This window comes from Trichoderma harzianum, assembly GCF_003025095.1.
Source record: "Trichoderma harzianum CBS 226.95 unplaced genomic scaffold M431scaffold_79, whole genome shotgun sequence".
Lineage (NCBI taxonomy): Eukaryota > Fungi > Ascomycota > Sordariomycetes > Hypocreales > Hypocreaceae > Trichoderma > Trichoderma harzianum.
The window spans coordinates 1-15,073 of NW_020209327.1; the positions used below are offsets into that span (position 1 = coordinate 1).

Below are 15,073 nucleotides of genomic sequence, written 5' to 3' on the forward strand. Positions count from 1 at the left end.
ATACCCTATAGTATTATTTACTATTTTCTCCTATTTTTATTATATTAATATCCTTTACTTTATATTTCTCTTTTTCTTTTTTAATAATAATTTTATTCTAAAAAAATTTTCTAATTTTTTTATTAATTTATACTTTTTCTAATAGGAAGATATAAAATATTAAATATATATATTTCCTTTGTTTTTCTTATTATTTTANAAGTTTAAGTTTATAATTTACTTTTTTAATTTTTCTTAAAATTTTATAAAGTTTAAGTTTTTTAAAATTAAGTTTATTACTTAACCTATTTATTTTAATATTTACTTACTTATTTCCTTATATATATTAGTAAAGCTAAACTATATCCCCTTTTTAAAAAGTTAGTCCTTTAATCCTATTTCTATTTATATATTTAATTATCCTTTATTAAATAAACTTAAGTTATTATTATAGTTTATTATATAATTTAATTATATCTTTTACTTTAATTATAGCTTTTTTAATATTTTCCCTTTACCTTAGTAATTAATAAACTTTAGGTTTAAATCTATAGTTTAAGAAAAATAGTAATTTCTTAGTTAATTTAAATTCTATATTATTATAAGTAAATTATATAATAGGGAATAGTTCTACTTAATTATTTTACTTAAAATTAATATAATAGTATAAATAAATTTTAATTATTTAGTTAATCTTTTTTATTTATTTATCTATCTATAGGTAGTAGGCTGTGCTAGTTTTATAATTTATTCCTAGTTTAGCTGTAAGTATTTTCTAAAATTTAAATATAAATATATTTCCTTTATTAAAGATTATATCTCCCAGTAGCTTATAGTTACTTATAATATATTTTATTATTACATAAGCTAATTTTTTTATATTACTAACTTCCTTAAATAATATAAAGTAAACTATTTTTATAAATCTATTAACTATTATAAAGATATTATTATAAAGTACTATTACAGTCCACTAACCGTTACGCTATATAGGGTAAAAGATTAGGCTAATAATCTTAATTATAGCGATTATTATAGTGGAACTAGCTATGTATAAGGGATCTAGCTGTTACGGCAGAATAGATTGTAATAAGTACCTTTATAATTAGTTTTTTTAAAGAAGGTAGTTTAGTAATTAAGTTAAATAAGATTAATTTCTATAGTCTCTGTAGTATAAGTAATAGTTACAGTTATTTATATAGCTTATATTTAAAGCTTTTAGCTTATTTATATATTATATATTTTAATATAACCTTCTATACCTATTTCTTAATTCCTTTAAATTTAAAGTATTATATAATTTACTATATAGTTTTTTTAATTTTATAGTATTTATTAAATTTATATATATAAATTAATTTTACTACTTTACTTTATAAATCTTCTAGTACTTAAATAAATCTATTTAATATTAAGTATTTAATATTTATAAAAATACCTTTTAAGTATTATTTATTCTCCTAGTTCTTAATATATTTTTTTATATTATTAATAATTAAATTATCTATTTTAATTTAGTATAAGGTATTAATTAATTAAATAACTAAGTCTTTATACTAGTTTTTCTTTAGTATTTATACTTTAACTTCTAAGATTTCTTAAAAGTAGTTTAAGCATCTGCTAAGTATATTAGCGTATCTGTTATTTAATTTACTATAGTATTTAATAATAAACTTAAACTTAGAAAATTACTTATAATACTTAACTTATTTATAAATAGTTTTTATATTATTATAAAGTAAGTAATATTCTAGTAATCTATAAAAATTATTATTAAAAATCAACTTTTTTTATAATAGTATTTCTAATACTACTTACTAAGTACTTAGTATATAATTATAAACTTTTTATTATAAATAAAATATCTAAGTTTTAGTTTATATAATTTTTAAAAAAGTAAGTAATAGGCTTAAGTTTCCTTTTTTTATTTAGTTAACTAAGTACTCCTTTAATTATATAATTTAAGGTATTAGTTTTAATTATAATAAATTTATTTAGGTTAAATATTATAAATACTAATATATTAGTAAGGGCTTATTTAAAGTATTTAAAAGTAGCTAAAGTATTTTATATTAATTTAAATTTAATATCTTTTTTTATTAAATTTATAAATAGTATAGTAATTTTTAAAAATTCTTTAATAAAGTATTAATAATAGTTAGCAAATCCTAAGAAGCTTTATACTTACTTAATGTTTTTAAGTAGCTTTTAATTATTAATTACTTTAAGTTTTTTAAAGTTTATTTAGACTTTACCTAGGGTAATAATATATTTTAAAAATATAACCTTTTATATATAAAAGTTATATTTCTTAGGTTTTACTAAAAGTTTATTATTTTAAAATATTTATAATACCTTTTTAATATATTCCTTATATTTTTTTAAGTTTTTAAAGTAAATAAAAATATTATTAAGGTATATAATAATAAAATAATTTATATAGTTTTATAATATATAGTTAATTATTTTTTAGAAAAATACTAAGGTATTTATAAGTTTAAAAGGTATTACCTAGTATTTATAAAATCTATATTTTATATAAAAGGTAGTTTTTTATTTATTACTTTTTTTAATTTAAATAAAATTATATACTTTTTTAAAATTTAATAAAGTAAAAATCTTAGCTTTTATAAGCTAGTTTTTAATTTCTAAAATTAGTAGTAGTAGTATAATATCCTTTTTAGTTATTATATTTAATTATTAGTAATTTATAATAAATTAAAGTTTACTATTTTTTTTAAGTATAAATATAATTAAATATTTTACTAAGGATTTAAAAAGTTTAATATAGCTCTTCTTTAGCTAGTCCCTAATTTATTTATTAAGTATTTTAAGCTTAGTAATACTTAAGTTATAAATCTTATTAAATATTAAAACTTTATTATTTATAAGTTTAATTTTATAATCTTATTAATTATATTTTAGTAATTTAATATTTAATTCTTTATTAAAGATTAATATATACTAGAGGTTAGTTAATATATTTTTTAAATATTTTAATATTTATTAATTTTAGTAATATAATTTTTTAACCTTTTATATAATTAAGTTAAAAAATTTAAATTATTTTTTCTTTAGTTTTTTAATATATTTAATTATCCTTAGGAGCTTTACTAGCTTCTTAAATTATATTTTTTTTATAACTTTTTCTTTTTTTATATATTTTTATATTTCTTTATATAATATAAAGGTTACTAATCCTATTATTAAGGATATTATAGTATCCTATTAATTTTCTTAATTTAATTATAATATATTTTTAAAATTAATNAATTTAAGGTAAGTTTACTATTTTACCTAGCCTCTAACTTAATTAATATTAAGGTTATATAACTTAAGCTAATTATATCTTAAAAGTATATTATATTTTATAATATTAATAATATTAAAACTAAATATATCCTTAATTTTACTAAACTAAATTTTAAAGGGATTAGTTTTATAATTAATAGTTTTATTATTATAGGTAAATTATTATTTTTTAATACTTATAAAGGTATATAGTTTCTTTTTTTTATAATAGGTTAACTATAGGTAATTAATTAATTAAGGTATAATATAACTTATTATAGCTTTAAAGTTTATATAAATTATAATTAAATATTTTTTTAAAGTATCTAGTACTTAGAAGTTTTATAATTTCTTTCCTTTTATAAAGGTATTTAGGTTATAGTAGGTTATATTATTAATATTAGTATAATAATTATTATTATAAAGGTTAATATTAATATTATCTAAGTTTAAGGTAATCTATTTTAGTTTTTTATTTTAAATATTATAGTATTTATACTAAGTATATTTAAGCTTAAGTATATATTTAGTAGTAAGCTTATAGTATTTTTGAAAGTTATTTTAATTAATTCCTTATAGTTTATTATTATTACTATACTTTATAAAGTTAAATCTTTATTATTCTAGGTTATAGGTAATATATATAAGGGCTTAGTATTAATATTAGTGTTTTTTATAATAATTTTTATTATAAAGCGTAAATTTTTTTTATTTATATTTTATAGCCCTATAGTCCTTATACTATTCCTAAAGTTTAATTATAATATATTATTTATATAATAATAGCTTATAGTTAATAATATTAGCTTTATTATATTAGTTTATAAGTAGAATATTATTAATATAATATAAGATTAATTTTAGTATTTTAGCTATTAAGTATTTATTTACGTTAGTCTTAATATATTATTAAAACTAATTTTTAAATAATTAAATTTAGTTATAGGTAGTACTTAAATTAATTTATTTAATTTATCCTTATTATTTAAGGAGTTTTTATTAATCTTTAAGTTTTTTTTATTATATAATTTTATTATAATATTTATTTTCTTTAATAATACCTTAGATTTTATATTAATCTTTATATTATTTTTAGTTTACTATAGTTATTTTATAAAGGTAGTAAATACCTTTAGGTTTTACTAACCTACATTAGTTATATATATATATTTTAAAGTTATTAATTTCTTCTTATATTAATCCTTTAAGAGGATCTACTTATATAGGGTTTATTAAGTAAGTAGTATTTAGGAGGCTATTATAGTTTTTGTTTATTTTAAAGTTATATATATAGTAACTATTATTAAAAAGTTTATAAAATCTATAAAATATATATAGCTTATTTATAAGTAGTTTATAATCCTTATATTATATAAAAGGGTATATATTCAAAAGAGTATTAATCTATTATTAATATTTTTTATTAGTTTTATAAAAACTAAAGTTATAGATTTTATAATTAATATTATTATTTAAAACTCTAAAGCTTATAGACTATTAAGTTCTTAGTATTTTATTACTTATAGATCTAAGGTAACTATTTAAATAAGAGTTATTATTATATAATAAACTAAGTTCTATAGGTATTATAAGTTAGCTATTTCTAAAGGATAAACCTTAAAGTAGTTCTATAGTTTATATTAGCAGGGTAGTTAGGTTAGTAAATAGGTAATCTTATTATTAACTAGTAATATAAATAAAAATAAATATCTATATTTTAATTTAATTATATTATAAACGCTGTAATAACAATTAGCTATCTAAGTATTTTAATAAATAATATAAAGTAAACTTATATACCTAGTTAACTAGGCTGGATTATTAAAGAATTTAATAATCCTATCTTAGATTATTAGAATTTCTAATAATCCAGCTTATAGATCATTAGATTATTAAATAATCTAATAATCCTTATTTAATTAGTTAGTTAGTCTAACGTTTATCTATAACTGTTTAACCTATAGGCCCATTATCGCAACCATAAGATCTAGGTTATAACAGAAGTATAAAATAAAGCCCTTAATATTCTACCTATAAAAGAAAAAAAAGAATAAGTAAATACTTTTATTTATAAATAGAAGGAAGAACCTAAATAAAAAATAGGTTATATTAACCTTAATATTATAGAACTATATAAAAACTGTAGATTATAAGAACCCTAGGGACTAAATTACCCCTTTGGATAAAAACCCTTTAACTATAGTTTAAAAGGAACTTAAGAATAAGACTTAAGTAAATTTTAATAAATACTTAAATAGTATAGGATTACTTAATAATAAATGTTAAATAACAATAGGCTAGCGGAATACGCTAACGTAGACCTCTACTACCCTATTATAACTAAAGACTAGTTCCTAGAATAAGAAGAAATATAGCTTAAGTATAATACTTTATTTACTAAAAACTATAAATATTTACCCTTAGGATAATATAATAAGTTATTATATACTAAGTACTAGGAAACTAAACTTTATAATTAATACTATTAAATTTAAAATAATAATTTATATAATAAAGATTATACTAAATTTAATTTAGAAAATTATACTAATTAATAATATAGTAACTACCTTAACTATAAGGTTAAGGAATAGTATAATTAAAAGAAGGAATATTTAAAGCTTAACTTCTTATAATACTATAATAGAGATTATAAAAAATATTAATAAATAAAAGAGGATTATTAATAACTTTATTAATAGTTATACTATAATAGATTTAACTTTAAAACCTACGCTAAAGGCTACGTTTACCAGAAGGATATTATATACTTTTATAAGTATTATATATATATACATTAGTGTTAATAATATTAAAAGTTTTAATAATAACGAATATAACAATAAAAAATTAATAACCTTAATATTATTAATACTAATGTATATATATATAATATTATAAAGGAAGATTATACTCTAGAGAAAATATAAGTTAATATAGTTAAAATAACTAAAATAAAGAAACTTAGGGTTAATATATAATTTAGAAAATATACTATTACTATTTATATTAATAGTAAATTAAATTATAATTTAATCTTACTTTAACTAATTAAGAAACTATAAATCCCTATTTAAAAAAAAGAATAAGTATTATAAATTATAAACGTTATAGAAGCAGAAGTAAAAGAAGGATTTATTAAATATAAGATTAATTATCTCCCTATAACTATTAATAGGAATACTTATAATATTTAATTTAGTATTTTAGATATACTAAAGGATAATATTCTTTTAGGCTATCCCTAGTTACTTAATAATAACCTTATTATCTAATAGAAGACTAAGAAGGTTTATTAGGATATTTAGGATATATTTAAATATTAATTATATTAAAGAAAATAAAAAGGTAAAGCTGTGCTGCTAGAAGAACTAGAATGCTTTATATTAATTATAAAAAAAATAAAAATAGTTAGGTTTAAAGAAAATAAATTACTAGTATTACTATAATATAATAAATAATATAAAAAGGTAAAATACATTTATATAAATAGAATTATAATATAATTTAAAGATAAGCTAGTAGTACTTAATAAGGTACTAAGTAAAGTATAAAAAAAAAAGGAATTAAAAAAATTTAAAAATACCTTTACTAAAATATTTTATTAATATAAAAAATATAAAAAACTATATAAAGTAATATTAAATACTAGGTTACTACTATACTTATAATAGGATTACTTTATTAAGTTAATAAATAGAAAATAACCTAAGATTTATAAAATCTATAACCTTAATAAAAAGGAACTTAAAACCTTAAGGGAATAGTTAAATAAATAATTAGAAAAAGAATATATTTAAGTTTTTAATTTATTAGTAAAATACCCTATAATATTTATACTAAAGAAAAATAGGAAGTTATAACTAGTTATTAATTATTAATAATTTAATAAAATTACTATTAAAGATTAAACCCTACTACTACTGATTTTTAAAATTAAAAATAGACTAGCTACTGTAAAATAGTTTATAGCTTTTAACTTAAGAGAAGCTTATAACCTTATTTAAATTAAAGAAGGAGATAAATAGAAAATAGTATTTAAAATATACTGTAGACTATTTAAGTATTTAATTATACCCTTTAGATTTACTAATATATTAGCTATATTTTAAAAAATAATTAATAAAGTCCTTAAGGAATATATTAATAAGTTTATTATTATATACTTAAATAATATACTAATTTACTTTAATACCTTAGAAAAGTATAAGTAATATATATATTAAGTTTTAGAAATACTATAAGTAGTAAATTTATTAATAGAATTAGAAAAGTATTAATTTTATATTTAGGAAGTTAAATTTCTAAGATATATTATTTTACTAGGATATATTAAGATAAACCCTGCTAAAGTAATAGCTATTATAAAATAAAAGGTCCTTAAAATAGTTAAAGAAGTATAAAGTTTCCTTAAACTAGTTAATTATTATTAATAATTTATTTAAAACTATAGTAAAATTACTATACTACTTATAGACTTTACTAAAAAGGATTTAAATAATAAAAAGAAAAATTAACTAATTAAATATATAAGGAAGGCCTTAGAAGCTTTTAAAGTACTTGTCACGACCTGGCTCTTATAGTCGCAACAATGGGTCTACCGGTTAGACGGTCACGGATAAACATCGGACCGACCAACTAATCAGACACGGATCATTAGATCATTTAATGATCCAATGATCCATGAGCTGGATCATCAGAAATTCTAAAGATCTAAGGCAGGATCATCTACACTTGTCAATGATCCAGTCCAGGTCAACTGGATATATAAGTTCACTTCATATCACTCATTAGAATACTTAGATAGCCAGTTGTTATTACAGCGTTTATAATACAATCAGATTGGAACACAGACATCTACTCTTATTTGTATTACTAGCTGGTGATAAGATTGCCCGTTACCGACCTGATCGCTCCGCCAACATAAACCATAGAACCACTCTAAGGTTTGTCCCTTGGAAACAGCTAACCTATAGTGCCTATAGGACCCGGTTCGTTACACGATAACAACTCTTGTTCGGACGGTCACCTTGGACCTACGGGTAATAAGATATAATGGCCGACCAAATGCAGGACGTCAACCCTGGCGAAACCTACGAGGATCCCACCGAGGAGCAGCAAGAACACGCCGCCATGACAAGACTTGTAAACCTAGAAACTCTTGTGCAACAACAAGCTGCCACCATACAAAGACTCACGGGACAACTCCAAACACTGCAAGGCCAACAACAAGGACAACCACCAGTGATGCAACCAGTGGTAAACCCCGTGGTTAACCTAGCCCCTGTGGCACGACAACGGGAGCCCGGAGAAATCATTAAACCAGCATTGCCAGACAAGTTCGAAGGAGAGCCCAAGCAGATTTAAAAGTTTTTTACCGACATGAGAAACTACTTCAGCTACTTCCCAACCACTATGGCCGACGATGTTATAAGAATTCAAACTGTAGGAAGCTGCCTAGCCAAAACCGCCAAGGACTGGTTTAAACCCCACCTCAGGGACTATGAACAGACCAAGACCCCTAAGAAACAGTATACACTCGACCTGTTCGCAAGCTATGCCACGTTCGAACAGTAGCTTAAGAAACTATGCGGAAAAACCGACGAGTCTAGAGAAGCCGAAGACGCGCTCCTTCAGATTAAACAAAAAGGACCCTGTGCAAAGTACACTGCCGCTTTCATACGCCTAGCTGCCAGGACTAACCTAAACGATGAAGTACAACGCATGCTCTACTATTAAGGACTTAACTCAGATGTCAAGGATGAACTCTCCAGGGATGAGAAACCCGACACCCTTGACAAACTCGCGGAAAAAGCCACTCGCATCGACGAACGACAATTCCAACGGCGCCAAGAACGCAAGCGAGAAGGAAATCCGCAAAAAACAATCCCGAAGCATCTCTACTCTGGTAACAACGCCAACCAAGGGAAAAAGAGAGATCTCGCAACATATAATGATGGGAAGCCAGGGCCAATGGACCTTAGCACCATCGAAGCTTAACGCAAGAACGTTGAATGCTACAACTGCGGAGAAAAAGGATATGTGAAAAAGTACTGTCGAAAGCCCGCCAAAAAGATAAGAAACAAAAAATTCACGCCTGTCCCAGAGCCTAAGGAAAACCGAGCTATTAATACTATGCGACCCTCGGAAGACCATGACATCCTACACTTCTCAGCGTGCTACGATAATAACTATCAGACCCATCGCAGCGATAAACAAGGATCGGGATAGTACCCCAAAGGGCGTATACAAACCTTGAACACGCTTGAAGAAGTCACCTAGGAGGACCTCAGCTACGTTAAACAACTTGTTTAACAAAGCCTCGACGAGTAAGAACAGAACGACAAATTCGGGGATAAGGAAGAGGTACTCTGAGAATGGAAATAAAACGAAGCTATACGCCAGCATAACGAGGATCTTCCAGACACAGCACCTCCGATGTAATATAACCCTTGCGAAGGAATGACTTAGGAAGAAATTAACGACCTTGAAAAACGTATGTGCGACTAATGTAGGTTAGTAGAACCTAAAAGCATTTACCACCCCTGTAAAATGACTACAGCGGACTGGGAACGATACGAAGATCGACACGGAATCCAAGGTATTATTGAAGAAAACTAACGCTACGACGAAATCGTACGATAAAAAGAACTCGAGGAATAACAGAGACTCCTTGAACGATGGGGATAGATTAAACAGATTGATCTAAGCACTGCCTACGACCGGATCCAATTGCCCGGAAATCGGTTTCGACAATACATCGAGACCAATGCAAACGAATACCCGGTGGCCAAGTCACTAAAATCAGCCATCTACTTCGTCGACGATATCTTGCTCACAGACCAATGTAACGAAGCCAATATTATCAACTACAAGCTACTACTGTGCAAACAACATATCATGACCAAGCTTAACGAATAGCACGAGGACCACGGAGCCGCCGAATGCGGACAAAAGGAATTCTCGCTCTGCAACAAAGACCGTTGCAGGAAGCACCAATATCAACGCCAAGCCCTCGCATATGTCACCTACAACCTAGAACGACAAGGATTTAACCTTATGAAGCACGGTAACAACGACAAACTATAAGGAATCAACTAAAACAACCTTCGGAAGTACCACAAGCTCACCACCAGACACGTACCCAAACCCGGATGCACCTGGTGCGAACGCTATAACATTCGAAACAAAGAACCAGGATGGATCACCTCAGACCTAGATGACATCGATATTAACCCCTACGGCAATAATTACTACGACGGCGCCGACGATGCAACCTACCACAACCTAAACACCCTCACAGGAGGAAAGAAACTACGAAAATTCCAAGTACCAGGCACCTTAGAAGGACATCCGATTACAGTCTATATAGACTCCGGAGCCACGACAAGCTACATTACGCCCCAACTGGTTAACCGCCTATAGTTAGACAATCGTAAGAAGGAGAAACCATATACCCTTGCGAGCATTAAGAAATAATAATTCACTTACAATAACGGAACTGTCGACTGCGAGACTGATCTCCTTAAAATCCAGTTCAGTAAAATCAAGGACATATTTAGTTTCAACATTGCCAACATCGCAGGATATAATATACTCTTAGGATACGATTGGCTTAAGTCACGCAACCCCGACATTAACTAGATCAGAGGCCAGGCGAGATAGCGAACTCGCCCTAAACTAATTAATTTTAGAGATATACTGTGACTAGATCAGGAGGATCGACAGGATGCCACGATATCCCCGACGACAGGATCGGTGACCCCTGTATTAAATGAAGAAATACAAAAACACACGGAAAAGAAAAAAGTTATAAAATAAGTACGATTTGAGGAGCCAAAGAAGCTCCTAAGAACAGTCGAATATGTTAAGAAACCCAAAAAGAAACAGCTTAGACTTCTGAACTTAATTATACAAAAGGTCAAAGAATTATACCACCGAGACCAACAGACACCGGAATGTTTAAAGAACGTACTAATAGACCTCCAGCATATGCCAGTCTTCAACGAAGAACTTAACACTGGACTACCAGAATACAGCCAATGGGATTATGAGATTGAGCTTATAGACGACAAAGTCCCAACGTTCAACAAGATCTATAACCTAAGTGCTACTGAACTTAAGACACTTGATAAATAGATTAGAGACCAGCTGAAGAAGGGCTACATCTAACCTTCTAAATCCTCAGCAGGAGCCCCAGTTATGTTTATGCCTAAGAAAAACGGTAAACTTCGACTTATTATAGATTACCGATAATTAAATACAATAACTAAAAAAGATATCACGCCATTACCACTGATTTCGGAAATCAGAGATCAGCTTACAGGAGCCAAGGTCTTTACTTCATTAGACCTCAAAGGAGCCTATAACCTTATTTGCATAAAGAAAGGCGATGAATGGAAAACCGCCTTTAGAACCAGATACGGATTATATAAATGCAATGTTATATGGTTCGGATTAACCAACGCCCCTGCGACATTCCAGAAAATAATTAACTACGTATTACGAGACTACGTGGATTATTTTGTTATTGTATACCTTGACGATATCCTTATCTACTCCAAGAACTTGGAAGAACACAAGGAACACGTTAAGAAGGTATTACAAACACTCCAAGACAACAAACTCCTGGTGGAACCTAAGAAATGCAACTTCTACACGCAGAAGGTTATATTCCTAGGATATATCATCACCCCAGGCAAAGTCCAAATGGACCCCGAGAAACTTAAAGCGATCAACGACTGGAAGCCACCCGAAAACGTTAAACAAGTATAAAGCTTCTTAGGACTTGCCAACTATTATTAACGCTTCATCAAAGACTTCTCGAAAATCGCTACGCCACTTACGAACTTGATAAAGAAAGACGTTAAATTCGAATTAACACGAGACGCTCTAGCCGCCTTCAAACGCCTTAAACAAGCCCTCACAAGTGCGCCAGTACTCATGATGTTTAACCCAAACAAACCTATCACGATCGAAACCGACGCTTCGGATTACGCAATCGGAGGAGTACTCAGCCAACCAGACGACACAAAGAAGAAGAGACTCAGGCCTATTGCCTATTTCTCTGAGAAACTACATAGACCAGAACTTAAATACCTTATCTACGATAAGGAATTTCTGGCTATATACTAAGCGCTCAGCAAGCAATATTGGAGACATTACTGTAAAGGAAGTCGATTTCCAGTAATAATCCTCACGGATCACCGGAATATCACTTACTTTATAACGACATAAGAATTATCCCGCAGACAAGTCAAGTACTATAAGCGACTTTCCGAATTTAAGCTTATCATCAAACACTGCAGCGGATCAGACAACGGATGCGCTAATACACTCAGCAGACGCCCAGACCACTTCCAGGAAATACCGGAAGTCAAAGCCCAAATACTGGAGAAAAACCAGTACGGAGACCTAGTCATCCGATTAATCAACACCTTATACCAAATTGAGATAGATAACCCGATTATTAACAACATAAAGGAACACGTTAAGAACTGGGAGAATAAATAATACCCAGAAGGTGTTTCTATGGATACTGGATACCTGACACTAGATGGACTTATCTGGGTACCAGAAGACTTGCGAAGCAAAGTGGTAAAATCAGTCCACGTACATAAGCTTAACGGACACCGTGGAATTAGAAAAACCACATAACAAATCGCACGATACTTTAAATTTAAAGGTATTAAGAAATGGGTACAGAAGGTTGTGTTAGAATATATAACATGCGGACGAGCCAAGGCATTACGCCATCTTCCTTATGGAAAACTGCAACCCTTACCGGTTCCAGTCAGGAATTGGGAATTAATAACGTTCGACCACATCGTGAAACTTCCACCTTTAAGAGAACCTATGACCGATAACACTTGGGACAGCATCTTCGTAGTAGTCGACCGACTTTCGAAAATGGCCTACTTTATCCCAGTAACGGAGAAAAGCTCTGCAGAAGACTTAGCTTATGTTTTTTTCCGACACATCTACGCAAACCATGGACTGCTAAACGAGATCATCTCCAATAGAGGATTAACATTTATGTCAAAATTTTGGTAATCACTTATAGCACGAATCGGATTAAAACACAAAGCCAGCACAGCTTACCACCCCCAGACGGATGGACAAACGGAACGAATTAACTAAATCATCGAAATATATTTACGATACTACGTTAACTTCGACCAAGACGATTGGGTAGAATACTTACCAACCGCCTAAGCATCCTACAACAGCACGCTAGTAGAATCTATAAATTACTTACCGTTTTACGTAAACTACGGGTTTAAACTAGATCTACATCGGCCACCTATTAAAGGAGAAAACGCCAGCAAAGCTATTATTGTAGCTGATAAACTTAAAGAACTGCATTAAGAATTGCGAGTACAACTCGAATTCGTTAGACAACGAATAGCTAAATTCGCAGATACCAGAAGGATTGGAGGACCAACCTTCAAGGAGGGAGACATGGTCTACCTACTTTAACACTTGCGAAACGATAAGCAGCCAAACATTAAGATAAATAGGCCAAGCGATAAGCTTGATTTTAAGAAACTTAGACTTTACAAAGTCACAAAGAAAATCGGACCTATCAATTACGAAATAGATCTTCTACTCGCCCCAGGGAAACGAGGAAGAACTGTGTATCCGAATTTTTATATTTCGCTACTGGAAAAAGCATTAGTAGATAAAGAAACAGGTGAAGTTATACGGGACGAAATTATTATTTAAGGCGAAGAACTTGAATACGAAGTTGAGAAGCTTAAAATAATAAGATTTAACAAAGACACCTAACAAACTGAATACCTGGTAAAATGGAAAGGCTATGACGAAACAGAAAAATCATGGCAAACTATTGAGGACCTTGAACACTCGAAAGACCTTGTGAATGACTTCCACCGAAGTCTAGGTCTAGCAAAGAAGGGTCAAAAGCGCCCCAATCAACAGCGTCAACCGCGGAACCCGCAGTCACGGGATCAGTCGGATTAGGTAATAATGTTGCAGCCTGACGAGCGGCCTCCGCTTCCTCGCGCTCAACCCTATCCAACTTATCTAAATCGGTGATACCCCGCGCAACGGTACGACGCATTCGCTCGTACTAAATCTTCTTTTGTTTTCGCAATTGAGAAACCTTTACAGCCAGTTCGGCTAAGGCATCCTCAGCAGATTCAAGCTTATCTTCTAATCGGAAATGTTGAGCGGATACCTGATCCAACTGATCGGCAGTCAGACCTCTTACGTCGCAGTATGATTTGTTAAGTCGTACACAATTTGAGCATCGTAAAGAATCGTCTGGAGACAGTAAGCACTCATCAAACTTCTTTGAAATACAGAAGGAACAGCGCTTGTCTATTTTTTCGGCACCTCTTAAGACAGACTCAAAAAGACTCTTCCGCTTCCGCGTTTTTAGATGAAGACTCTTGGTAACACGATCTGTCATAGTTAAGTAAGTCAGCTGAATAGAAATGATGAAAACAAGATAAGGAGCACCTACCTACGGATGTGTGGGGAACGCGCTACTTATAGCAAGGTCTTAAGGATAAGACCAACAGGAGGGGGATATTGTGTTACGACCTGGCTTTTATAGTCGCGATAATGGGTCTACCGGTTAGACGGTTACGGATAAACGTCGGACCGACTAACTAATTAGATACAGATCATTAGATTATTTAATAATCTAATGATCTATAAGCCGGATTATTAGAAATTCTAAAGATCCAAGGCAGGATCATCTACACTTGTCAATAATCTAGTCCAGGTCAACTGGATATATAAGTTCACTTTATATCACTTATTAAAATACTTAGAT

At 28.6% G+C, this 15,073-nt stretch overlaps 4 protein-coding genes across 4 annotated transcripts; 2 read left to right on the plus strand and 2 right to left on the minus strand.

Annotated features, from left to right (window-relative positions):
* Positions 1-754: 754 nt before the first annotated feature.
* Positions 755-1,136, minus strand: M431DRAFT_102478 (hypothetical protein; the record flags this gene model as incomplete). Its single annotated transcript, XM_024911447.1, has 2 exons — positions 755-952; positions 1,077-1,136. Coding segments are annotated over 2 exons (258 nt in total), but the record flags the coding sequence as incomplete, so codon positions are not given.
* Positions 1,137-8,325: 7,189 nt separating this feature from the next.
* M431DRAFT_11806 (hypothetical protein) lies at positions 8,326-8,637 on the plus strand (the record flags this gene model as incomplete). Its single annotated transcript, XM_024912020.1, has 1 exon — positions 8,326-8,637. The coding sequence occupies one exon, from the start codon at positions 8,326-8,328 to the stop codon at positions 8,635-8,637; it is 312 nt and encodes a 103-aa protein (XP_024767018.1).
* A 5,136-nt stretch (positions 8,638-13,773) lies between these two features.
* M431DRAFT_102477 (hypothetical protein) lies at positions 13,774-13,995 on the plus strand (the record flags this gene model as incomplete). The annotated part of the gene is made up of 1 exon (XM_024911446.1): positions 13,774-13,995. A coding segment is annotated over one exon (222 nt), but the record flags the coding sequence as incomplete, so codon positions are not given.
* On the minus strand, positions 13,972-14,795 carry M431DRAFT_514422 (hypothetical protein; the record flags this gene model as incomplete). Its single annotated transcript, XM_024920230.1, has 3 exons — positions 13,972-14,362; positions 14,396-14,611; positions 14,759-14,795. Coding segments are annotated over 2 exons (462 nt in total), but the record flags the coding sequence as incomplete, so codon positions are not given.
* Positions 14,796-15,073: the final 278 nt, after the last annotated feature.